General features: G+C 45.6%; 1 protein-coding gene across 1 annotated transcript in view; it reads right to left on the reverse strand.

The window, feature by feature from the left end:
* Nucleotides 1-1418: 1418 nt before the first annotated feature.
* The window catches only part of RBBP8NL (RBBP8 N-terminal like), a 40567-nt gene continuing 16132 nt past the window's right edge, over nt 1419-25853 (reverse strand). Inside the window, exons 5-14 of the mRNA XM_053394454.1 lie at nt 19604-19716; nt 19286-19358; nt 16408-16574; nt 15048-15130; nt 13837-14003; nt 11375-12161; nt 9649-9765; nt 7596-7652; nt 4846-4972; nt 1419-2169 (exon numbers count right to left, since the gene is read on the reverse strand). Of these exons, the coding sequence (XP_053250429.1) occupies nt 2039-2169; nt 4846-4972; nt 7596-7652; nt 9649-9765; nt 11375-12161; nt 13837-14003; nt 15048-15130; nt 16408-16574; nt 19286-19358; nt 19604-19716 (1822 nt within the window). The 3' untranslated portion in view covers nt 1419-2038. The remainder of the gene's footprint in view (nt 2170-4845; nt 4973-7595; nt 7653-9648; nt 9766-11374; nt 12162-13836; nt 14004-15047; nt 15131-16407; nt 16575-19285; nt 19359-19603; nt 19717-25853) is intronic.

Consider the following 25853-nt stretch of genomic DNA (forward strand, 5'->3'; position numbering starts at 1 on the left):
TCACTTAAAATAAGATCACTTATTTTAGGGTAAACTATGCAGTGGTTTAATCAATGCAGCATTTATGTACAATCAGACTGGGTACTTCGCAATACGTAGGTGTTTTTTGTACCCTGTGCATATCAAGATCCAGAAGTTTTTGTTTAGTGTGTGGCACCTTTCCCCTCGAATCCCTGCGACGGGGTGAGTTCCCGTTGCTCAGTTCCAGCTCCTGCCAACCTAGCAGTTCGAAAGCACATCAAAGTGCAAGTAGATAAATAGGTACCGCTCTGGCGGGAAGGGAAACGGTGTTTCCGTGCGCTGGTCTGGTTCGCCAGAAGCAGCTTAGTCATGCTGGCCACATGACCCGGAAGCTGTACGCCGGCTCCCTCGGCCTATAGAGCGAGATGAGCGCTGCAACCCCAGAGTCGGTCACGACTGGACCTAATGGTCAGGGGTCCCTTTACCTTTCCCCCTATTAACTTCAAAGGTGTGATTGCTTCCTTGTCACCAGAACCCACCACCTGCAAAACTGATGTAGATCAAAAGCTACCAGGAAGATCACTAGGCCATTTCTGGCCCTAGGACTACTTCGGACTGGCAACCATGAGGATGTGGCTAGCAGATATTGTTTCTTATTGCTGGTCCTTCAGACTTCCCCATCCGCCATGTGCAGTAGCTAGGGCCCTTCTCCTTGCTGAATCTTCCGATGTGTGAGTAGGGGGATCACAGGTGCAACAATATCTGAAATAAGCACCATCTTCAGATGCACTTTGGGAAGTTCTCCGGGAGTAGTCAAACCATGCTTTCGCCATCTTGGCCCAACACACCCTTTTGACGAAGGAAAGCTGCTGTCAAAGTTCAGCCCATTTATTCTTATCTTGCACCTCGCAGGACGACCTTATTCTGCCGCTGTTTCCCCCGTGCTTTTGGTGGGATTTGCAGCGCACCAATGATGCCTGACAGATACCTAGCCTACCCTCCAACATTTCCTGATGAAAATTGGGACGCGTGTCTTTTGGTTTCAGGCTGCCATGCAGGTCAGCAACACCGCTACAAGCGCCAACGCTGGCTGCAAGTGCCAGCTTATTCCCGGGACATTCTGGGATTTAATCAGAAGCCGGGATGGCTTCTATGATTCCAGGAATGTCCTGGGAAAATAGGGACAGTTGGTGGGTATGACTAGGAAGTCAGAACATTGGTCCATCCAGTTTAGCATTGTCTACACTGCATTTCAGCAGGTGTCTAGTGTTCCAGGCAAAGATCTTCCCAGTCTCACCTGGAGATGCTGGGGGTTGAACCTAGAACCTTTTGGATTCAGAGTAGTTGCTCTGGCACTGATCTACAGCGCTCCCCTTATGGATCCACAGGCTACAGGACATTTGATGTCCAGGCCCCTGCAGTGTTGCTGATTTTATAAAAGGAAGAAAAGACAACGATACCATAGGGATGGGTTGTATTGGCCGCAGAAGTAACAAAATACCATGTTTTGCAAGTCACTGAAAGCTGCCAGGTCTGCTGTAGCTCACCGTTGTCATCTCTGGTTTGCAGCAGCCCTCCAAGATATCAGGCAGGAGCATTCCCCAGGACATGATCATTCTAACTGGTATTGCAAGGGACTGAATTTGGGACCCTCTGCATGCAGAACATGGTCTCTCTGTCCTCACGTTGCAGTTGTCTCTTAATGCAACACTTAATGCATCACAGTGAAGGTATGGCAGGGCCAATCTGGTTGAATGCCAGAGAACTGGCGGAACCTGGACAAAAGGAACCACAGAATAGCCGAGCGGAACAAACCACCTCACTGCCAAAATCTCGAGAGAATTAACTGAAGAATTTCATAAAGCTCTCCAGAGTGCCTTGACGGTCAGTAAGTTACTAGTCCACATGACTTCACTTGTCGGTCAGGGATGTGAAGCAATGGCGCCTGAGCAGGCTTGAGCTGTCCTGGTTGATGTCAGTGAGAATAACTGGCCACTGAAGGGCTTCATATCACAGCAGAAATATCTGACACCAGTTCAAGTGGTAGGATCTGCCCCAGCGAGAAAGCACATTCGGGCTATGTCTCTTCGTCTTCATTGTGGCTGGAAGCAGGGCTGCGGTTTGCTGTTTCTTTTAGATCTTCTTGCACGTCAGCTAGGATCTGGGCTGCTTTGCCATTACGCCTGCCTTGAACAGGCTTCTTAAAGGCTGCGAAGAGCAAAACAGACAAAGGCATTAGCAGGTTTGCAATGCATTCTGGTATAACGAACTGGGCAAGTTTTGTTTCAGTCTCTGGCACCTCATATAGAAGAGGTGGGCCGAAGGTAGATCAAAAGAGCGATTACAATAGATCACCAAGTGATCTATTGCACTTTAAAGAGTCATGGCTTCCCCCAAGGAATCCTGGGAACTGTAGTTCATTAAGGGTGCTGGGAGATGTTAGGTGACCTCCATTCCCTTAGACAGCTACCATTCCCAATCCCTGGGAAGAGGTATTGGTTGAAGCAGCTTGTGGAGTCTAAAGATCGGGTTTCCTGAAAACATCTCGCCCAGTTCCCACATTAAGAGACACACAAATGGGCAGCTCCCTGTCTATGACTTGGTTGCACGAGGGCCAGATTTCATGGCACTTTTGGCACAGTGCCAAAGATGAGCCACCCTCACAAAACAAAACAAAACAAAACAAAACAAAACAAAACAAAACAGGCAATGAGAGTGATGAATGGTGACACGGCTAGGTTGGGGGCCCTTCCAAGCCCCTTAGTCCTTGACCAGTGCCCAACCTGACTGATCGCTGGTGCTGGACTTGGGTTTCATCCCATCCTTCCCTGTCGCCATAATTTCAGTGTTCTTTCTTCCTGGTTGGAAAAAAATAAACACAAAGGGCTATCCTTGCCGCTGATGCAGGTTCTATAAAATCTGGGGCAGAATTCTGTCCTAAATCCTAATCCTGGTCACACACACTGGATTCAGCATTTCAGGAACCTGCTGCATTGAGAACAGTAAAGAAAAGGTAAAGAACCCCTGGACAGTTAAGTCCAGCCAAAGGTGACTATGGGGTGCAGCGCGCATCTTGCTTTCAGGTCGAGGGAGCCGGCGTTTGTCTACAGACAGCTTTCTGGGTCATGTGGCCAGCAGGACTAAACCGTTGCTGGTACAATGGAACACTGCGACGGAAAACAGAGTGCACAGGAACACTGTTTACCTTCCTGCCGCAGTGGTACCTATTTATCTACTTACACTGGTATGCTTTCGAACTGCTAGGTCGGCAGAAGCTAGGACAGAGCAATGGGAGCTCACCCTGTTGTGCAGATTCAAACTGCCGACCTTACGATTGGCAAGCCCAAGAGGCTCAGTGGTTTAGACCACAGCGCCACCCGTGTTCCCCTGTTACCTTTGAGAGCGGTAATGTAAAGGCAGACGGGCAGCTGCTTGCAGGCCTGGATTAAATTCGCAAGCACTGGTATTTGAAAATACCAGTGTCCACTCCACCCCGCCACTGCCTACCATTGTCTTGCCCTTTGCAATTTTAACCCCTTCTGAGCTCAGCGCTTTGCAGGGAAGGGACCTGTCGGAAAGGCAATGTGATAGGAACAGAAGCTTGTCAAACAAGCCCTCTTGCCTTGCTGACAATCTCTCTCTCACATACTCAGTCAACATTGCTCTCTCTAACTCACACGCATACACACACAGCCAAGCACACACTTTTTGACTGCGCAAACAGAGCCAGGGGTAGCGCTTTGGGGATGGAGAAAAGCATTTAAACTGTGAAGAGGAAGGGAGGGTTGTTGGTTATCCCCTCCGCCCTTTTTCAAGTGCCCAACCTTTATCCATTTCCTACTTTGTCACCTGCAGGAAATGCCAGCACAACACATTCCATTGTTAAGAGGTTCCCCCTTCTACAGGGAATGGGGCTTAACAATAAACACCGTTTGTGAAAAATGCATTCCCTGCAAGTCAATAACATTTCTCGGGAAAGGCTAAGCAAACACTGAACTGTGTACCTAGTGCACCTATTCAATTTACGTGTTGCCAAGCCTTTCTCCTACTCTCTTCTCCCTCCCAGGTTGGCTTGGGCTAACCCTTTGCCAGAGAGCCAGCCTGGCCCCCAAGACTCTGGAGTCCTCCCTGCTTGCGTGCCTTATCACGGCGGACTGTATCGCTGTGGACAAACATTTGCATAGCCTGGAATTCAGAGAGCAGAAGAGAGTGCCTGGCCTGTGCATAGGAAAAGCTAGCTCATTCTTTTCTCAAATGAGCCACCAGAACAAATGAAGTTCAGTGGGCAGGGGCCACATCCATTTAAAGCGCCATGGTGCCATTTTAAACTGTCTTTCCCCCGAGAATTCTGGGAGCTGTTAAAGGCACTGAGAGTTCTTAGGAAGCCTCTATCCCCCCTCAGAGCTACAATTCTCAGAGATAGCTCTGTGAAGAGGGATGGATTGCTAAACTACTCTGGAAATCATAGCTCTGTGAGGGGGATGGGGTCTCTGAACAAAGTAACAAGTGGCAACATAGGCAATTTAAACGTGAATGTGGCCTAAGTAAACAGGTGCAGTGTTATGTAAGACATGAAAAATAGTATACAGTGGATGCTCGGGTTGCGAGTGTGATCCGTGCGAGATGCACATTTGCAACCCGCAGCGTTCGCAACCCGCAGTGTTCGCAACCCGCACCTGCGCACTGCGATTCGGTGCTTCTGCACATGCGCAAAGCGTGATTTAGTGCTTCTGCACATGCACAACCACTGAAACTCGGAAGTAACCTGTTCTGGTACTTCTGGGTTTTGGCGGTCCGTAACCCGAAAAAACACAACCTGAAGCATCTGTAACCCGTGGTATGACTGTATCTCACAATACATGATTCTGAACCCCCTGTTTGTACCCTTTGTCAGCGAATCGTGTCCCCTTTTCCGCTTCTTTTGCGATCTCTGGGTGATCTCAGTTGTGCAACAATATTTTTCTTTCACGGGAGCTGCTTGGAGGCTTTCATCATCACAAGTGCCAATCACCTATTAGGGGGAAATTATTCAGACATGAGTTGCAGATGTGCAAGTTAAATGTCCCGTAGCATTTGGGAACCCCACCTTTCTTCCTTCAGTTGTGCTCAAGTTTTGCACTCAAAAATCAGGTCTGATCGGAAAAATTCTTTTCCTCCTTCTGTATTCCGCAAACAAGACGCTCTTTCAACCCTGCCTACAAGTCAAACACAGCTCATTTTGGATTAAAGTCAAGTCCTTTCATAGGTCGTTCTAGGTGAACAGTGTAGGATTAGCCAGAGTGATGCCCTTACCATTGGCCTTGCTAGTTGGCTAACCTGGCTATATTAGGATTAAGGTCGTAATTTGAATCATAGAGTTGGAAGGGATCACAGAGATCATCTAGTTCAGCCCCCTGCAATGCAGGAATCTTTTGCCAAATGTGGGGCTCAAACCCACAGCCCTGACATTTACTCTCGTGCTCTACCAATTGAGAAACTCAGCTTTGGAAAGACAGCTTCCATTCCTTCCAACTTTCACCTCCTTTATTTTAACCATGGCACCAGATTTTGGGATATGTCTGTTGCAAGTCTTCCTTTTAGTGATTGGTGGGACTGATTTAGCAGGGACAGCTGAATACATTCTGCTGCCTGGGGCAGAGGGCAAACGTTTGGTGCTCCCCATTGCACATACAGAAGCCAGCTGGGCTGACAGATGAATCTGACTGGAACACTGGCAATGGGGCAGTGTCTCCCACTGCAGCTGATGCCAGCTGGCTAGCATAGAGGGCACAGGGCAAGCCAGATGCAGCACAAATCTCTGTCCTCCAGCCCAGAGGAATGGACAAGGGGCTTGGCAGGAATGCCTTGGGGGAAATACTCAAATGTCCATCAGAATCTGCCACCTGAGGCAGCTGCTTCACTCTGCCTAATGATTGGGCCAGCTGAATCTCATAAGGCCATGCATCTCATGAGCTGCCCACTTTGTCGCCACACTTGTCTGCCCACATGCGACGTTGGAGCAGGATCCTGGCACACCATATGGAGCCCCCTTTCTTTAGTGGCTTCTCTTGACTTAGTTGAGAGCATAAGGTTTGATTAGCATTGCCAAAGGTTCTCAGAAGTGGGGAATCTCTTGTTTGTGGGCTTAATCAGACCCACCAGCCCTCTCCATTTAAACCACGGGGCAGTTTTGTCTTCAACCTAATGTCATATATGACACCAGGCTGGGTAAAGGCATGGCTGGACCAAAAGGGGTTTGTGGTGGCTTCAAAGCCATGTGATGATGATGATGATGATGATGATGATAATAATAATAATAATAATAATAATAATAATAATAATATATTTTTTATACCCTGCCCATCTGGCTGAGTTTCCCCAGCCACTCTGAGCACCCTCCCAACCGAATATTAAAAACACAAACACATCAAACATTAAAAACTTCCCTAAACAGGGCTGCCTTCAGGTGTCTTCTAAAAGGCAGATAGTTGTTTATTGCCTTGACATCTGCTGGGAGGGCGTTTCACAGGGCGGGCAGCACTACCAAGAAGGCCCTCTGCCTGGTTTCCTGTAACCTCACTTCTCACAGTGAGGGATCCACCAGAAGGCCCTCAGAGCTGGACCTCAATGTCTGGGCTGAATGGTGGGGGTGAAGATACTCCTTCAGGTATACAGGACCGAGACCATTTAGGGCTTTAAAGGTCAGCACCAACACTTTGAATTGTGCTTGGAAACGTAGTGGGAACCAATGTAGGTCTTCCAGGACCAGTGTTATATGGTCTTAGCGGCCAATTGAAGTCACCAGTCTAGCTGCTTTGATGTACTATATTTTTCTTTGTATAACACGCCACTGTGTATAAGACCCCCCCTATTTTTTTTTTTTAAAGATATTTATTGAGTTTTTCCACCTTTATACATTAAAAAATCAAAAAGAAAAAACAAAAAAGTTAAAAACACATAAAGTTTACAATCCTTATTTTCAATAACATATTTCCCTGACTTCCCCACACCTCCCCTTCTTATATTCCAATTCAAATTGTTAATTCAACAAGTTCTTGTCCCCAATTTTTGACCTTTTTATATTTAATTCATTTTAATAAAAAAAACCAATTTTAACTTATAAACATCAGTATTTAAACATCAGTGCTCATTCTTAAAACTTTTTTCTAAAGTCGACCCAAATTCCCTTCCACGAATTCCCCAATTTTCATGCTAATAACAAAACAAAAAACCCCCCTATTTTTTGGGACTCAATATTAAGAAAATGGGGGAGATTGCCCCCGTGTATAAGACTACCCACTTTTAAAACATTTTTTAGTGAAAAAACCCTAGTCTTATACACGGAAAAGTACGGTACTTTGCAAGGGCCAACAACAGCTGATTCCTTGGGTCTTGCATTACACTGTGCCTTGCCTGCACGGTTTGATTTCAAACTGTGCAAGCGAAAAATAGTCATTGTGACATCAGCTGAATGACAGGTGGGCATATTCGGCCAAATAAACCCAGTGTTGCCCAGTTGCCTCCTAAATTAGTCCCACACTGAGAATGGGTTGTGCTTAGCCAGAAGGTAGACTCTACTTGGTGTATGTGTTGGGGGGACGGGGCAGACAGGTGTATGTGTGGGATGATGAGCAAATACACAAAAGGGAACAAACCTCGCTATCGGATGTATTGGGCTCGTCGGATTCTTCATTGACCGACTCAGAATCTCCGTTACCTAAAGGAAACAATGGCAGATGAAAGATCAGCTGTTGGAGGACTTGCAGTTTCCAGATGAGGAGCCACACCAATATTCAAATGACAAGCAAACAAAACCTCTCTCTGTGTGTGTTCCCACCCCACCCAGATGTCAATCAATTGAGAGATCCTTCTCCCTTGATTAAATCTCCTTATATGCAAATCAGCACACAGCTGCCTTTAAAAAACAGAACAAAAACTTTCCCACTAGCACAAAAACCCTGATTCTCTGGTCTGGGCTAGAGCTTCCCAAAATCAAGCCATACAGGCCAACTCTGCTTTCCAGCTCAGCCAGTAAAGTTGGCATTATGGATGTGACTTTTTGTTGTTGTTGATATAGGAATAGGGCTTTCCCCCTCATACAATAGGAGGGCCAACCAAACATTTTACTGAAGCACTGAGAAGGAGATGGGAAGAGTCAAGTTTATAGTCCTCACAGATGTAGAGAAAATTTAAAAAATGGGGATTTTCCTGTGGGGGCTATAATTAGGGAAAGCTTGTGATTTCCTCATTGTCTTGAATCAGAGATCATTCCCTTTCAACTTCCTATTGTGTGTCCATATCTCACTGGTTAAGTACATGGTCTGCGTGCAGGAAGTCATAGAATCATAGAGTTGGAAGAGACCACAAGGGCCATCGAGTCCAACCCCCTGCCAAGTCGCAGGTTAAATATCTGAAATCTCCAGGTAAAAAGACCAGGAGGCAAATGCCTGAGACTTGGGAGAGCTGCTGTCAATCACAGCAGACAATACTGATCTAGGTGAACAAATAATTTGAGCAGGTGGGGCTTGCTTGGGTTGATATGGCCACAGGCTAAAGTGAGAAGTTTCTGGTCTTGTTGTCCGAAGAGCCTTACAGGGTGCTGGAGGTTTCGGTTGAGCACAAAGACCTACTGTCTGTTATAATCAAAGTTTACTTAAATTGGAGGCACAGTGTGTTCAAACAATGCAGTTGTCCTGGATATAAGGAGTGAAACTACCGGCTGAGCAATAGAAGTTTCTTTGGAAGCCACAGAACTTAGATGTTGCCACTGAGAGTATTAATTACAACCATTAGGGGAAATGTTTCTCAAGTTTTGGAATGCAGTTTGATGTAAGAGTGGTTTGGTCAACAAGGAATGTCTACATTTCTTGCTGAAAGAAATGGTAGCTGTGTCAGTCTGTTACAGCAACCACAGAAGTAGAGTCTTCTGGCACCTTAAAGGCTAATGGCGCTTCCAGTTTGTCTCTATTTTTGGGTGGGATTCAGTCACATACAGGCAAATTCAGGTTGGTCAGTTACAGTGGATTTTGAGGTATTGGGCAGTAAACCCACTTCCTCAAAAAGATCAGACTTTTGGCGATAAGGAAAGTGTCGGGAAAATGCATGGCAAAGTGTAGGGGACCACTTGCTCTGAGGCAACATCATCCAGTGTCCTCACAAACAAGTTGAAATTAAATGCTAACTAAATAGTTAACAGGGACGCGGGTGGCGCTGTGGGTTAAATCACAGAGCCTAGGACTTGCTGATCAGAAGGTCAGCGGTTTGAATCCCCCGCGACGGGGTGAGCTCCTGCCAACCTAGCAGTTTGAAAGCACGTCAAAGTGCAAGTAGATAAATAGGTACCACTTTGGCGGGAAGGTAAACGGCGTTTCCGTGCGCTGCTCTGGTTCACCAGAAGCGGCTTAGTCATGCTGGCCACATGACCCGGAAGCTGTACTCCGGCTCCCTCGGCCAATAAAGTGAGATGAGCGCCGCAACCCCAGAGTCGGTTATGACTGGACCTAATGGTCAGGGATCCCTTTACCTTTAAATAGTTAACACCGTCTAATCTCCCAGCGAGCAAATCATGGTGACGATGTTGTTGTTGGCATCTGTCTGTCTGAAAAGATGAGGGCGTGTTTCATGCACCTGGGGCCTGCTAACTTAGAAAAACCCTACAACCTACCAAGAGAAATGTTGTTCCCTATCACTGTCTCTCTGAAAGTGCAGGTTACCTGGCTGGTCCATTTTCTGCTTCTGCGCTTCAAAAGGCACCTTTGTCTCTGAATTGGCTGTGGCGTCGCAAGATGCCGGCTTGCACGTGGGAAGTTCTTGTAGTGAAGAGATCTGCAGAAGGCACAGGCAGATGTTTGTGGCCAGAAATATAGCAGTTCAACACAAACACACTCACACCAATAACACCCAGCCTCCATCATGGCCACAGACCAGGAATCCTCAAAGGCAGATTCCTTCAACATCTGCAACATCTGGAGACGGGTGTATTTCATGGACTGTCATATGTGGAGCTGTAGCGATCAAGGAGGGATCTCTAGTCAATGAATAGCTAGCCTAGCCTATCAAGATCTGCTAGTTGCTCCAGGACACTTCTGAGTCCACATGTATGTCCTGCCTCAGCTACAGGACACCTCTCCAAGGTGCTGATCTTATGTTCCCCTGCTTACCCACCTCCAGCACAGCTGGGGTGATCACCTATGCTTGGTGGTGAGTATCTCCATGGACCAAAACAGCCTCCATGGAACATCACACATGACCAGCCTTCCTCCTTGATGAGATGGAGAAGGGATGTAATTGAGTGGTAGAGCACAAATCTTGCATGTAGGAGGTCTGGGGTTCATTTTTCACCAAAAGGCACCTTGGTGAGGCTGGAGTGACCCCTCTCTGTTGGAGAACTGCAGTGAATCAGAATATACACTACTTGGCTATATATGCTGGCAGTGTAAGGTAGCTTTGTATGTTCATGAGACCTGTGTTCAACTCCTGTTAAACACAAGCATCACTGTAAGAGAGAATCATATCGGATTTACAGAATGTGAACCATAAGCCGTGTCCAGCTCAGACAAGACCCACTGAAATTTATGGACTTTAGTTAGTCACAGCCATTAATCTCAATAGGTCTGCTTTTACATTGGATACAGCTCCCACAAGCGCATATGAACTGAATGATGCTCATGTTCAGTCAAACGTGACATGACTGATGCAGCAGACAGATGTTTCCTGAAGTGGACCCATGAAGTGTGGATAATGTACCCGCATCTTTAAGCACCTTTACACACATATGGTGAGACTCTGATCGGGTCTGACTGTTCATGTGAGTATTTAAAGATGTGACTATGTCATCTACACTTTAAACACATAATGTGCAAAACATCTGCATGCCACATTCGTCTTAGCCCTTTGCGGATATACTAAACAGGTAAAATGTGTGGAGGACTGGGGGCAAGAAGGCCTTGAGGCAGCTGACTCTCCACCAGATGTATAGCCGCTTGTTTCAAGGTCAGAAGGAGCCCATGCATGGACAAGTGTATTCACACATACGTACAATACAGGAGTGGGATTGGCTGGCAAGTATTTTGTTGTGCCATTTGATTGTTGCATTTTATTTATGGATGCGTATGTTTTATTGCTTGTGTAATTGGTTTCTATACTTGTAAACACTCAGAAGCCTGTTTTGGCATTAAGCGGCATATAAATCCTGGATCCATCTATTCATCCATCCAGCCATCCTCAATGGTGAACAAGGTGATTTGCTGCTGTGCAAATCAAAGAGGCTCTTGCCTAACTGTTGTCCTAGGCCGTAGGACTGGTAGGAGGGCGAAAACATTGCAAAGGATAAAAGTGGTATAAAAAACATAAATGGAAAATGGTTTTGTTTATAAACAGAAGTGACAGTTCAGAAACAGCCTAACAGAAGAACTCTTGGAGCAATTTCTCTTACCAGAGATGCTGCGAGGTTCTCCTTGGCTCCCACGCTGAGCTGCTCTGACTCTTTGCCCCTGTGGAGACGTTCAGCTGCATGGAGCCAGGTGGACAAATCACTTTTATGAAGGATGGGGTCTTCAGCTGACCTTTTAATCGGACTTCCAGGCTCCTCTTCCCCTGAGGACGGTTGCGAGTTGGCTGCCTTCTGTTTCTCTCTTCCTCTTCCATAATCTGATAGGTCTAGGGGTACTTCTGTGAGATACTCCCTCATGACTTCTGCCTTCTCTGCTTGCTCCAGTTCCTCCCTGTCAATCAAAAGAAATCTCCCTAGCGTTCCCTCACTAGAGTCTCCCGAACTGGACCTTTCCTTTTTGCACTCCTTGCCTGCCCTCAGCAGCGGGGAAGGCGATCGACGCTCGGCGCGATCTAAGCCGTCTTCCATCTTGGCATTGCATTCCTGCTGTTGCATCAATAAATAACGGAGCTTCTCTTGATGATTAAGAAACTGGAGTCTATTCTCCAAATGGCGGTCTTTCATGTACACCATAGCGCCTGGGAGATCGAAGATGGCAGCTTGGTCTTCCCAGTCGTCTTGTGACTTCATTCTGCCTTCTGCCTCTCTGGCCATTAGTAAGCGGTGAGAGAAACCACTTCCCCTGCTGCTGGAGTTACTCTGGAGCCCAAGATGGTGCAAGGCAAAGTGTTGGCCGGGGAAGCAGGATTGCTCCTTTCTGGTGGCAAACTTCAGAGCCTTGTAAGATGAAGCAAGTTCCCGGCAGTCCGATTTGCTGGCTCTTAAATAACTGAAATAAAGCATGACTGTCGTCAACACTACTCAAAAATCTGCCAAGAGTCACAGGGTAGTATTCAACTATTGTCAGGGCCGGATCAAGATGTTTTGCTGCCTGAGGCGAAAGACAAGATGGTGCCCTTCCCCAAGGCACATACAGAAGCCAATTGGATTGGCAGCTGAGTCTTACCTCAATACTGGTGAAAGGAAAGTATCTTCCACCATGCTTGAGGGCCGCCAGGTAGATTAGGGGGTACGAAGCATGGTACCCACAGCTCTCCCTGCTCCCTGCCCCTCAGCACCTGCTGCCTGAGGCAGCTGCTTCCCTCTGTCTCACCACAGAGCCAGCCCTAACGTGTCCCATTAGTGGAAGGACTTCTGGTTATGCAGTGAGACTTCCCCTCTTCTCCTTTCTCCACGTGTACCAAACCCACGTGTACCCCACTTCCCAAATCTGCTGCAGACAGTTGGGAGAAACAGCTTTAGGGGATGCATGGGGGAGAATGTTCCATTGCACAAACAGCGACCCTTGCACTGACAGAACGAGTGTTTTAGTGCTATATTGGGAACCGTAATTTCAAATGGCTCAGGCTGCATTCCAGCTGGGTGCTTTCTTTCCATTTATTATCCTGCACTGCTGGGGATTGGACTAGATGATGCTTTGGGTCCTTTCCAATTCTACAATTCTATGAGTCTAGACTCCATAGTGAGTGACTTTGTTTTGGTCGAGGTGGTGAAGCCATCATCTAAGTGCTCCTGATTCACCATGCTACATTCAAATGTAGTGAACTTACAGTCCATTGTTCCTTTAACAACATCTAGTCTCCTGACTCCTCTCTCACCTTTGTTTTGTCCTGGGAGAAATCCTGCTGCAGGCCTGTAATAGAAGCCATGCCAGAAATCTGTATATAACCCCTGATAATAAACCAGTTACGTTACCAACACCTGTGTGGGACCTGAATTCACTGGTCACGTTTCAACACACAGCACACACCCCATTGCAAGCACTTCAATAAGATGTGTGGGCTGTAGCACTATACTGGAATCTAGATCTAAAAGCTGTTTCACATGGTGATTTGTCCTCCTTTTCTCCCTCTGCAAGCCAGCGGCAAGGATATTTCCCTCTTTACCCTGGTGATCACTTTTTCTGTATGCCACCATAAGCAAAGGATCTAGAAACTTGGTTTCCCACCCCTTCAAATGAAAGTTGAAAATGCAAGGGAGAGGCCTGGGATATTCTTGAAGAGACCAGGCAGGCTCTTGTAGCTCACACACCCTAGACTGCTCTTGATGATGATGATGATGATAATAATAATAATAATAATAATATATTTATACCCTGCCCATCTGGCTGGGTTTCCCCAGCCACTCTGGGCGGCTTCCAACAGAATATTAAATACAATAATATATTAAACATTAAAAGCTTCCCCAAACAGGGCTGCCTTCAGATGTCGTCTAAAAGTCTGGTAGTTGTTGTTCTCTTTGACATCTGATGGGAGGGCGTTCCACAGGGCGGGTGCCACTACTGAGGAGGCCCTCTGCCTGGTTCCCTGTAACTTGGCTTCTCCCAGTGAGGGAACCGCCAGAAGGCCCTCAGAGCTGGACCTCAGTGTCCGGTCGGAACGATGGGGGTGGAGACGCTCCTTCAGATATACTGGACCGAGGCCATTTCTTGAGTTCTTACTTACGCTTCAAAGCTGGGAATTCGATCAGATGCTGGGGGTGGGGGCGTTTCACTCGCAGGGGGTGAGGTGGCACTTCCTGGGCAATCCCTTTCCTGAGAGCAGGATTTCGAGCCGGGCCTCAGTAACGCAATTGTTCCATGCAACTGGTTGGCTATCCTCTGAGAAGAATGCTAATAACAGAGGGTAGACAGGAAGAGGAGAAATGCTTTGTTGCATTATTTCAAGCCTGCGTTGTCTGGGGGAAGGAGGCAAAAAGAGGAGGCTGAAGGGAGTGATGAAGTCTCATTTAACATTTTCAAGAGGCAGGGCCAGAGGCGTAGCGTAGGTGGGGCGAGGGGGGCCATGGCCCTGGGTGCTTTTTTTTCTCTTCAGGGCGCATTTTTCTTCTCATGCCGCGCTGCTTTGCAAGTCCGATCCCACATTCCAGGCTAAAAAAGTAGCATGAGGCTGTGTAATAATAAAATTTAAGATCTTATATATATAATAAATGTTCATAAATGTACCAACCAAGCATGTACATAGGTCAGCACAGGAAGACTGACCTGAAACCATTTTGACTCCCAAACTGACCAAATGTTTGCTCTGCAAGGAGGGAGGGGGGTGAGGGAACTTTCCCATTGTCTCAGGAATTGGGAAATCACCATCTCAAAGGGTGACAGACTACCAGGAAAGTCAATCAGATAAGGCATTATCAGATAACCTGGCAGACAGGAAAAACAACAACATTCAGATTTCTGTTGTAGATCACCTTTTCTGTGATGTAGGTTTGTCTTGGGTTACACCCCTTCTGTGACGTATGTATGATGTATGGAGGGGTGGTCTTGAGCTCCAGGGCAGGGAATTTTAATTGTCTATATAAGGGCAGGCACACCTTTGTTCTGGGTCCTCCTCCTTTCTCCTGCGTGTGAGGGGAGCACCCTGTTGCAACAGATCAATAAAGATCAGGCTTACTAGCTGCTTTGTTTTAAATATTCTCTGGTTGCCCTCTGTTATTTTCTCCTATCAATAGGGAACCCACGTAAGAACTCTATACGGGCTCTTGGATAAGGGAAAAAGGGCAAATTTTGTTTACAACAGCTGTCAAGGCCTCTGGAGTTGGAAACAGGCCCGTGCCCTTCAAATGGGTCTCAACAGCCTTGCTTCATCCATTGCCTTCCTCTTTCTTCTGGTTTCGGAAAGATAGAGAATAACAAGTTAGCTAGGGAGATGCTTACCATCTCCACAGCACGTTCTCCCTGGAGAAGGATGTTCGGAGAGACCCTGCTACTTGGGGAGCTTCTCTGTCCTGGAGACTGATCTGGAAGAAGGAAAGAGAGGATCAGATGTTTCAAAGAATCATAGAATCTTGAGTTGGAAGCGACCACGAGGGCCGTCTAGTTCAGCCCCCTGCAATGCCAGAAGCTTTTGCCCAACATGGGCCATGTATTTGAATGCAGAGGACCCATCCAACGCTGGTCTGTCGCCCTCAGAACTTAAGAACCTATGTCCAAAGGTCCATCTAGTCCAGCAATCTGTTTTCATGGTGGCCAACAAGATGTCCACAGGAAGTCTACAAGCAGCGGCTGAGCAGTGCTCAGTGGAGGCTGGTTCATTAGGGCAAATGGCACATTGCCCCACCAACCTCAACCAGCCCCTGCCTGCCTGCCTTCTTACTGACATGAAGTCTAGGGGCCATCAGTGGCCGCCAACTTATTCTCCCCCAGGCTTAGTGTTGCCCTTAAAGACCTCAGCAGGGAAGAGGATGGAGACAAAACGAGAATGAGTCTGCTCAGTATACCTGAAGGAGCGTCTCCACCCCCATCGTTCTGCCCGGACACTGAGGTCCAGCTCCAAGGGCTTTCTGGTGGTTCCCTCAATGCGAGAAGTGAAGCTACAGGGAACCAGGAAGAGGGCCTTCTCGGTGGTGGCGCCTGCCCTGTGGAACGCCCTCCCATCAGATGTCCAGAAAATAAATAACTATCTGACTTTTAGAAGACATCTGAAGGCAACCCTGTTTAGGAAAGTTTTTGACATTTGATATTTTATCGTGTTTTTAATATTCTGTTGGGAACCGCTGAGAGTGCCTGGGGAAACCCAGCCAGATGGGCAGGGTACAAACAACAACAACAACAACAGCAACAACAACAACACAGTGGTACCTCGGGTTAAGTACTTAATTCGTTCCCGAGGTCCGTACTTAACCTGAAACTGTTCTTAACCTGAAGCACCACTTTAGCTAATGGGGCCTCCTGCTGCTGCCACGCCGCCAGAGCACGATTTCTGTTCTCATCCTGAAGCAAAGTTCTTAACCTGAAGCACTGTTTCTGGGTTAAAGGAGTCTGTAACCTGAAGCGTATGTAACCTGAAGGGTATGTAACCCAAGGTACCACTGTAATAATAATTATCTGTCTGTCATTGCTTTGACTCCACTTACTGTTGACCTCTCTGCCTTATGCTCTACCAGTTCCAATGGGCGCCAGCCCCCACCGCTGAGCACCTCAGGAGGTTGCCTACGAGGGCAATTCTACCCTGGGCCTAAAAGGGTTCCCTAGCCCTGCCACAGAGCAAACTGGGGCCAGCCCCAGGAGAACATGCCTCCTGCCAGCGGACGGCCGAACGGTTCGTCATACTCGTCTTCTGCTTCTTGGCTTGTGGATTTCTCAGTGCTGGATTTTCTGCTCTGTGTGGAGATCAAGGGCAGCGGGGAGTTGGGGTTGGAGCTCGCTTCTCTCGACGACCCTCTCAGAGGCTTCTGTCTGTCCCTGTGGAAACACAAAGGAAAAGAATGAAAAAAGAAACTACAGCAGGGACGCGGGCACCTGGCTGAATTGCACCATTTGCATGAGGAGTGAACGCTAGAATCCTCTTAATCCAGGCATCTCCAAACTCGGCCCTCCAGATGTTTTGGGACTACAACTCCCATCATCCCTAGCTAACAGGACCCAGTGATCAGGATGATGGGAATCATAGTCCCAAAACATCTGGAGGGCCAAATTTGGGGATGCCTGTCTTAATCTTAATCGCCGAAGAATTGATGCTTTTGAATTATGGTGCTGGAGGAGACTCTTGAGAGTCCCATGGACTGCAAGAAGATCAGACCTATCCATTCTGAAGGAAATCAGCCCTGAGTGCTCACTGGAAGGACAGATCCTGAAGCTGAGGCTCCAATATTTTGGCCACCTCATGAGAAGAGAAGACTCCCTGGAAAAGACCCTGATGTTGGGAAAGATGGAGGGCACAAGGAGAAGGGGATGACAGAGGACGAGATGGTTGGACAGTGTTCTGGAAGCTACAAACATGAGTCTGACCAAACTGCGGGAGGCAGTGGAAGACAGAAGTGCCTGGTGCGCACTGGTCCATGGGGTCACGAAGAGTCGGACACGACTAAACGACAACAAGTCTTAATCTTTACCTATAACATTTATAGCCCACTTTTCAGCAGTTATCATCTCTCCTCGACAAGGCAGCTTATGATAATTGTTCAGAGTTATCCATTGCAAGAAAAAACAGGGACACAACGGAAATGGCAGCTAGTCAAACTTCTCTCCTCACTCCCATCACTGCAGCTCCTAGGAATTCCTTAGTCTAGACGTAAGTAATGCAAAAGCTCCACCTGCTGGTCGCTATGGTTACCTTCAATAGCAGAGGTTCTCTGCAAAACAAATGCACTTCTCTGCTCTATAATGCTGTTCAGCTAACGGACTTCAGGTGAAATCTTCTGTCATCATGGCCTGGTGATAGGTTCATGGTGCAGAGGCATGGGCTATTGTTTTATTTATTTAATAAATGGACAGGTTGCAAGGAGGGAGCTGTGCCTGGGGGGAAGCCACAACTGTTTCAAAGTGATATGATACTGCTTTAAATGTGTTGTAAAGATGATTCACTCTATGTTATAATTTAAGAGAAAACGTACTGAAAATGCAATACAGGTGGTATTTAACCCCGGTCAAATTGGCAAAGATATACAAGAAGAACACAAATACTTGTTGGAGGTGTAAAGAAGGAATAGATACGTTTATCCACATGTGGTGGGAGTGCAAGAAAATAAGAGAATTCTGGGAGGTTTTTTATAATGAAATTTAAAAAAATGTTTAAATTTTCATTCAACAAAAAACCTGAGGCATTTTTACTTGGTATTATGTCATGAGAAGTTACAAAAACTGCCTGACCTATATTTATGTACGAGACCACCATAGCGAGGACACTAATAGCCAAAAACTGGAAAAGTAACAACATTCCCACGAAAACTGACTGCTTAGAAAAAATGATTGAATACTCACAGCTCGCAAAATTGTCTGGGAGATTAAGAGGAAACACCACACAAAGAGTTAACAAGGATTGGTCAATATTTAATGATTCTCTCAAAACCTATATAGAAAACTCAAATCTCCTGACAGAAGTATAACTAAATCTAATAAATAGAGGAGTTAGACGAGAGAAAGGAAGTAATCATCATAAAGGATAAACATAATAACCAATATGTAATGCGCATAGATTAAAGATTGACAAAATTACACAATGAGACTTGTTACCGGAAAAATCCGAGGGCTCCCTTGGACAAAACAAAGACACCAACCAGGATAACTTGGAGCAAAACAGCAGCCTGTAGGCTTGGCCTTTATTGAACTGTTGCAACAGGGTGTTCCCCTCACTTGCAGGAGAGAGGAAAGACCCAGCAAGACCTTATAAAAACTTTTGAAATTCCCATCCTCTAGGTCAAGCCCACCCCCAGAAACATCATGCATACATTACAGAAAGGAGGGGTTGAGGGAGGAGTTGTGGTGGTAACCTGAGTGTCCTGTCACCTGGCTGGTTCCTCCTTTCCCCCTCCCCATGAGTCACTTCCAGGAGACAAAGGGGAGTTGGCAGTTTCCTGCCCCCAGAGGGAAGATCTGATCATTGTCCTTTGTTTCAGTCCATGCTGAATCCACTCCCATATGCAAGTTCTTTGTGATCTTGATGGTCTTCTGTCTAGGACCATCAGGGTTGGCATAGCAACTGGGCAGGGCTCCTGTGGATGTGCTGGGATGGTGAAGGGATTATGGCTGGCCTGTATCAAACCTTCCCCATTTTGTAGTCCTTCCTTCATGGAGTCAAATAAAAGTGGAACAGTGCAAATCCGATGTATGGTTGATTTTTCTATGAATTTATAACAGAAGCGTGGTGTATGTAGTGTGTGAGTGTGAGTGTGAGTGTGTGTGAAGTTTGTACAAACTGAATGATTGGGGTGGGGGGTTCCTGCTACAGACTGGTTGGAAGTCAATAACCACAGTATGTCGGTGTCTTTGTTGGTAGGTAGGTGGAAGGGGTGGTGAAGGTGAGATATGTGGTGTATGTTTTGTATGTAATATATGTAATGTAATGTCAAGTGTGTACAGCTTTTGTAATGTATTGATATTTATTATATATATATATATATATATATATATATATATATATATATATATATATAAATGTGTTGTGAAGAACTTACTCTGTGCCGCAGAGCCTCTTAATTTCTTCTTTCAGGCTCTTGTTTTCCTCTCTCACCTTGTTCATTTCATTACCTGTAATGGAGAAGAGGAAGAGGTTTCTGTATTAGCTGAAGCCGGACGCATTCTCTGATTTCTAACCCTCAGAAGTGGGCATACACAGGTGGCATTTTGCAACCATCTCCCGATGTTGCATCCCCTTACTTGAGCTTCAAGGACAATGTCCCACCCATTCTTTACTAAATAAAGAGAGAGGGATCTGACTCCCATGCATCGCTCTCTCTGACTGTGAGGAGACACCAGATTTCCTCGGCGCTTACTGAGGATGAAGATGTGCTGAAGGCTCTGGAAATGGGCCTTGCCAAACTCGCGTTGCTTCTTCTTCGCAAGCTCCTGGGTCACTTGGCATCTGTCGCAGAGACCAGCTCGCAACCTTTAAAAAGTAATTCAGAGACAAGGAGAACGTCACATCTTGATTTTGATTTTTCTGTAATAATTTTTATTTGATTTTACAAATACAGTGGTACCTCGGGTTACATACGCTTCAGGTTACAGACTCCGCTAACCCAGAAATAGTGCTTCAGGTTAAGAACTTTGCTTCAGGATGAGAACAGAAATTGTGCTCTGCTGGCGCGACAGCATCAGGAGGCCCCATTAGCTAAAGTGGTGCTTCAGGTTAAGAACAGTGTCAGGTTAAGAATGGACCTCTGGAACGAATTAAGTACTTAACCTGAGGTACCACTGTAGTAGTTTATAACAATCCAAATTACATATCCATATTTAGAGATTTCTCCAGATCTCTGGACTTCGCACCTTCCCCTCAGTGGTTCCTATTGTACACCCTCTTAACTGCATATTATTCCACAATCCATGTTTTGTATCTTTCCATCTTGCCCATAATTTTCCTTACATTACAAGTGTTATTAAAATCCTGCTAGTGTTTTCATCTGTTTACAGTGATCTCCTAGATAAATTATAACCCCCCCATTCTTTATTGAAGTTTAGGTCTTCTTGGTTCCCCAGTCTTCCAGCCAGTATTGCCCTTTCGACATAGTCTAACAGCTTGATTTGCCATTTCTCTCTGGTAGGGACTTCATCTTCTTTACATCTCTGGTCTAATAGCATCCGTGCAGCTGCTGTCACATACGAAAAAAGTATTTTGTATTCCTTTGTTATATCGGTACCTAGAATTCCTAATAGAAAAGCTTCTAGGTTTTTTTTACAAAAGTTTTTTTTAAACATCTTTTTCAGTTCGTTATATATCGTTTCCCAAAATGCTTTTATTGCCTTACACAACCACCACATATGATAAAAGGTACAAGAGAGTCACATATTTTGAGCAGAGAGGCTGTCCTGGAATGATGGCCTGAAAGAGACACCCACACACACCCTTCACACTTAGTCATTCCTTCTACAGTGGTACCTCGGTTTACCGGTAAGTACTTAATTCGTTCTGGAGGTCCGTACTTAACCTGAAACTGTTCTTAACCTGAAGCACCACTTTAGCTAATGGGGCCTCCCGCTGCTGCCATGCCACCAGAGCATGATTTCTGTTCTCATCCTGAAGCAAAGTTCTTAACCCAAGGTACTATTTCTAGGTTAGCGGAGTCTGTAACCTGAAACATATGTAACCTAAAGCGTATGTAACCCGAGGTACCACTGTATTTCCAAAGTTTCTAATTTCCAATGAGAGCCAGCGTGGATCAGTGGTTAGAGTGTTGGACTTGTTAGAATTCCTGCTCCATGATTGCAGTCATGGGATTTTTGTCTATCACATGACAGTGTATGTTTTGACTCAACAAAGTGGGAAGTGACGGAGACAGGATGTTTGTGTTACTGTGTTCCATGAAGTGGGACTATTGTCCTTTGTTCCTTTTCCCTTTGCTGTCTGATGCTAGAGAGAGAGGGAGCCCTGTTGCAGTGCTCCGTGTGTGTTAATATGTAAATAAAGTAGATTAGCCAAAATGCTGAGTTGCTGAGGTCTGTCATGCAAACTGTGCAAACTCTGAGGATCCCTAAGTGTGCCGATGTCTGTTGGCATCGGTCGCTGTGATGTTTGGGCTGAAGAAAGCTTATGAAGCTCCCGAACGATCGACCAGGAGGGAGAGAACATGCCAGTCGGGCATGTGTCTCTGCCAGGGTCCTACTCGAGTGTAGGCTGAACTCCTGACAGGACTAAGACCCAGGAGACCAGGGCTCAAATCGCCACTTGGCCATGAAGCTCAATGGGTGACTTTGGGCCAGTCACTGCCTCTGCCTCGCCTACTCTCAGGGTTGTGGAGGGGATTAAATGAGGAAGGGGAGAACCATGTATACCACCTTGAGCTTCCTAGAGGAAAAGGTGGCGCAAAAATGCAATAAAATAAATAAATGAATCAATGTTTGGGCTGGGAGTGCCAGTGCTTATGAAAGAAAAGAAAAAACCCCAGCACCATTTGCGAGCGTTGAGGTTTTCAGAGGTACAAAGAAATCTGGGGGGAGAATCCTCCAAAAACAGCCCCGAGGGAGTAAAAGAAAGATGGGCAAGTGGACTGGTTATGGGTTTATTGGGTTTATTTTAAAAAAATATAACGCCAGGAATCTGGCAGAGCAGTTCCAGCAATGTATAAAATGGTTTTTTAAAGGAAAAATAGGATCAATTGAATAAGGGTGAGACGAATGAAGAAAAATGGAATGTGGATCTAATGAATAGAGTCGTTTGTTTCAATTACAGTTTATAAAAAAAACTATGAACTCTGTAAAGAAAAAAATTAGTGTTATATATATATTACAGAAGACTGAATGTTATGTTTGAAAAGAAGATTCTTAAGCCTATTTACAGGAAATTGAATGCAGATTTCCAAAGAATAGCAAGGAGAGACAAGAAGGCCTTCTTAAACGAGCAATGCAAACAAATAGAGGAAAACAACACAAACAAACAAACAAATTTCTTTCCAGTAGCACCTTAAAGACCAACTAAGTTAGTTCTTGGTATGAGCTTTCGTGTGCATGCACACTTCTTCAGATACACTTGAAACAGAAGTTGCCAGATCCCTCTATATAGTGAGAAGGTGGGGAGGGGTATTACTCAGAAGGGTGGTGGGAATGGGTGATTGGCAGATAGCTGTGATGAGCCTGTTGACGACTCTTAACGACTGCAATAGGTCTTACAGGAAAAAGCAAGGGGTGAGGTGAGAAGGTGAAAAATGGCTTTGTCATTTATAATGAGATAAGAATCCAATGTCTTTGTTCAGACCAGGTCTCTCCATGGTTTTAAGTTTGGTAATGAGTTGCAATTCAGCAGCTTCTCTTTCCAGTCTATTTCTGAAATTCCTTTGTAGTAAAACAGCTACTTTGAGATCTTGTATAGAATGTCCTGGGAGATTGAAGTGTTCTCCTACTGGTTTCTCTGTCTTGTGATTCTTGATGTCCGATTTATGTCCGTTTATTCTTTGGCGTAAGGTTTGGCCTGTTTGTCCAATATAGAGAGCTGAAGGACACTGTTGGCATTTGATGGCATATACAATGTTAGACGATGAGCAATTAAATAGTCCCGAGATGGTATGTGTGATGTTGTTGGGGCCAGTAATGGTGTTGTCCGGGTGTATGTGGCAGCAAAGTTGGCATCTGGGTTTATTGCAGGCTCTGGTGCCAGTGTCCGTGTTACGTCTGGTTGTAGTATTATTGTGGGTTAGGAGTTGTTTAAGATTGGGTGGCTGTCTGTAGGCAATGAAAGGTCTTCCTCCCAGAGCTTGAGAAAGAGAACTATCATTGTCCAGGAGAGGTTGTAGATCTCTGATGATGCGTTGTACAGACAGCCACTCAATCTTAAACAACTCCTAACCCACAATAATACTACAACCAGACGTAACACGGACACTGGCACCAGAGCCTGCAATAAACCCAGATGCCAACTTTGCTGCCACATACACCCGGACAACACCATTACTGGCCCCAACAACATCACACATACCATCTCGGGACTATTTAATTGCTCATCGTCTAACATTGTATATGCCATCAAATGCCAACAGTGTCCTTCAGCTCTCTATATTGGACAAACAGGCCAAACCTTACGCCAAAGAATAAACGGACATAAATCGGACATCAAGAATCACAAGACAGAGAAACCAGTAGGAGAACACTTCAATCTCCCAGGACATTCTATACAAGATCTCAAAGTAGCTGTTTTACTACAAAGGAATTTCAGAAATAGACTGGAAAGAGAAGCTGCTGAATTGCAACTCATTACCAAACTTAAAACCATGGAGAGACCTGGTCTGAACAAAGACATTGGATTCTTATCTCATTATAAATGACAAAGCCATTTTTCACCTTCTCACCTCACCCCTTGCTTTTTCCTGTAAGACCTATTGCAGTCGTTAAGAGTCGTCAACAGGCTCATCACAGCTATCTGCCAATCACCCATTCCCACCACCCTTCTGAGTAATACCCCTCCCCACCTTCTCACTATATAGAGGGATCTGGCAACTTCTGTTTCAAGTGTATCTGAAGAAGTGTGCATGCACACGAAAGCTCATACCAAGAACTAACTTAGTTGGTCTTTAAGGTGCTACTGGAAAGAAATTTGTTTGTTTGTTTGTTTTGAGTATGGCAGACCAACACGGCTACCTTTCTGTAACAGGAAAACAACAGAATGGGAAGAACCAGAGATCTGTTCAAGAAAATTGGAGATATGAAAGGAACATTTCGTACAAAGATTACCATAATAAAGGACAAAAGTGGTAAGGACCTAACAGAAGCAGAAGACATCAAGAAGAGGTGGCAAGAATACACAGAGGAATTATACCAGAAAGATATGGATGTCTCGTACACCCCAGGTAGTGTGGTTGCTGACCTTGAGCCAGACATCCTGGAAAGTGAAGTCAAATGGGCCTTAGAAAGCACTGCAAATAACAAGGCCAGTGGAAGTGATGGTATTCCAGCTGAACTATTTAAAATTTTAAAAGATGATGCTGTTAAGGTGCTACACTCAATATGCCAGCAAATTTGGAAAACTCAGCAGTGGCCAGAAGATTGGAGAAGATCAGTCTACATCCCAGTCCCAAAGAAGGGCAGTGCCAAAGAGTGCTCCAACCACTGCACAATTGCACTCATTTCACACGCTAGCAAGGTTATGCTTAAAATTCTACAAGGAAGGCTCAAGCAGTATGTGGATCGAGAACTCTCAGAAGTGCAAGCTGGATTTAGAAGAGGCAGAGGAACCAGAGACCAAATTGCAAACATGCGCTGGATTATGGAGAAAGCTAGAGAGTTCCAGAAAGAAATCTACTTCTGCTTCATTGACTATGCAAAAGCCTCTGACTGTGTCGACCACAGCAAACTATGGCAAGTTCTTAAAGAAATGGGGGTGCCTGATCACCTCATCTGTCTCCTGAGAAATCTCTATGTGGGACAAGAAGCTACAGTTAGAACTGGATATGGAACAACTGATTGGTTCAAAATTGGGAAAGGAGTACAACAAGGCTGTATTTTGTCTCCCTGCTTATTTAATTTATATGAAGAATACATCATGCAAAAGGCTGGGCTGGATGAATCCCAAGCTGGAATTAAGATTGCCGGAAGAAATATCAACAACCTCAGATATGCAGATGACACAACCTTGATGGCAGAAAGTGAGGAGGAATTAAAGAACCTTTTAATGAGGGTGAAAGAGGAGAGCGCAAAATATGGTCTGAAGCTCAACATCAAAAAAACGAAAATCATGGCCACTGGTCCCACCACCTCCTGGCAAATAGAAGGGGAAGAAATGGAGGCAGTGAGAGATTTTACTTTCTTGGGCTCCATGATCACTGCAGATGGTGACAGCAGCCACGAATTAAAAGACGCCTGCTTCTTGGGAGAAGGGCAATGACAGGCCTAGACAGCATCTTGAGAAGTAGAGACGTCACCTTGCCAACAAAGGTCCATATAGTTAAAGCCATGGTTTTCCCAGTAGTGATGTATGGAAGTGAGAGCTGGACCATAAAGAAGGCTGATCGCCGAAGAATTGATGCTTTTGAATTATGGTGCTGGAGAAGACTCTTGAGAGTCCCATGGACTGCAAGAAGATCAAACGCATCCATTCTTAAGGAAATCAGCCCTGAGTGCTCACTGGAAGGACAGATCCTGAAGCTGAGGCTCCAGTACTTTGGCCACCTCATGAGAAGAGAAGACTCCCTGGAGAAGACACTGATGCTGGGAAAGATGGAGGGCACAAGGAGAAGGGGGCGACAGAGGACGAGATGGTTGGATAGTGTTTTCGAGGTTACCAGCATGAGTTTGACCAAACTGCGGGAAGTAGTGGAAGACAGGAGTGCCTGGCGTGCTCTGGTCCATGGGGTCACGAAGAGTCGGACACGACTAAACGACTAAACAACAGACTGTATTGTTCTTATAAATGTAATCTGAATACTGAAATACTGTTCAAAGGGGAAGAGGGGTTCATTTATATTTATACTTTAATCAATATTAATTTTTTTAAATAGCTTGGTATGGGAATATAAATAAAGAGCGTGTCTTTTGGACTCATGGGCTATAGGCTGCTATCTGAGATGCACCAAGTATCCCCTAATTGGGAAGAAACAAAAT

This window comes from Podarcis raffonei, chromosome 6 (genome assembly GCF_027172205.1).
Source record: "Podarcis raffonei isolate rPodRaf1 chromosome 6, rPodRaf1.pri, whole genome shotgun sequence".
Classification (NCBI taxonomy): Eukaryota; Metazoa; Chordata; class Lepidosauria; order Squamata; family Lacertidae; genus Podarcis; species Podarcis raffonei.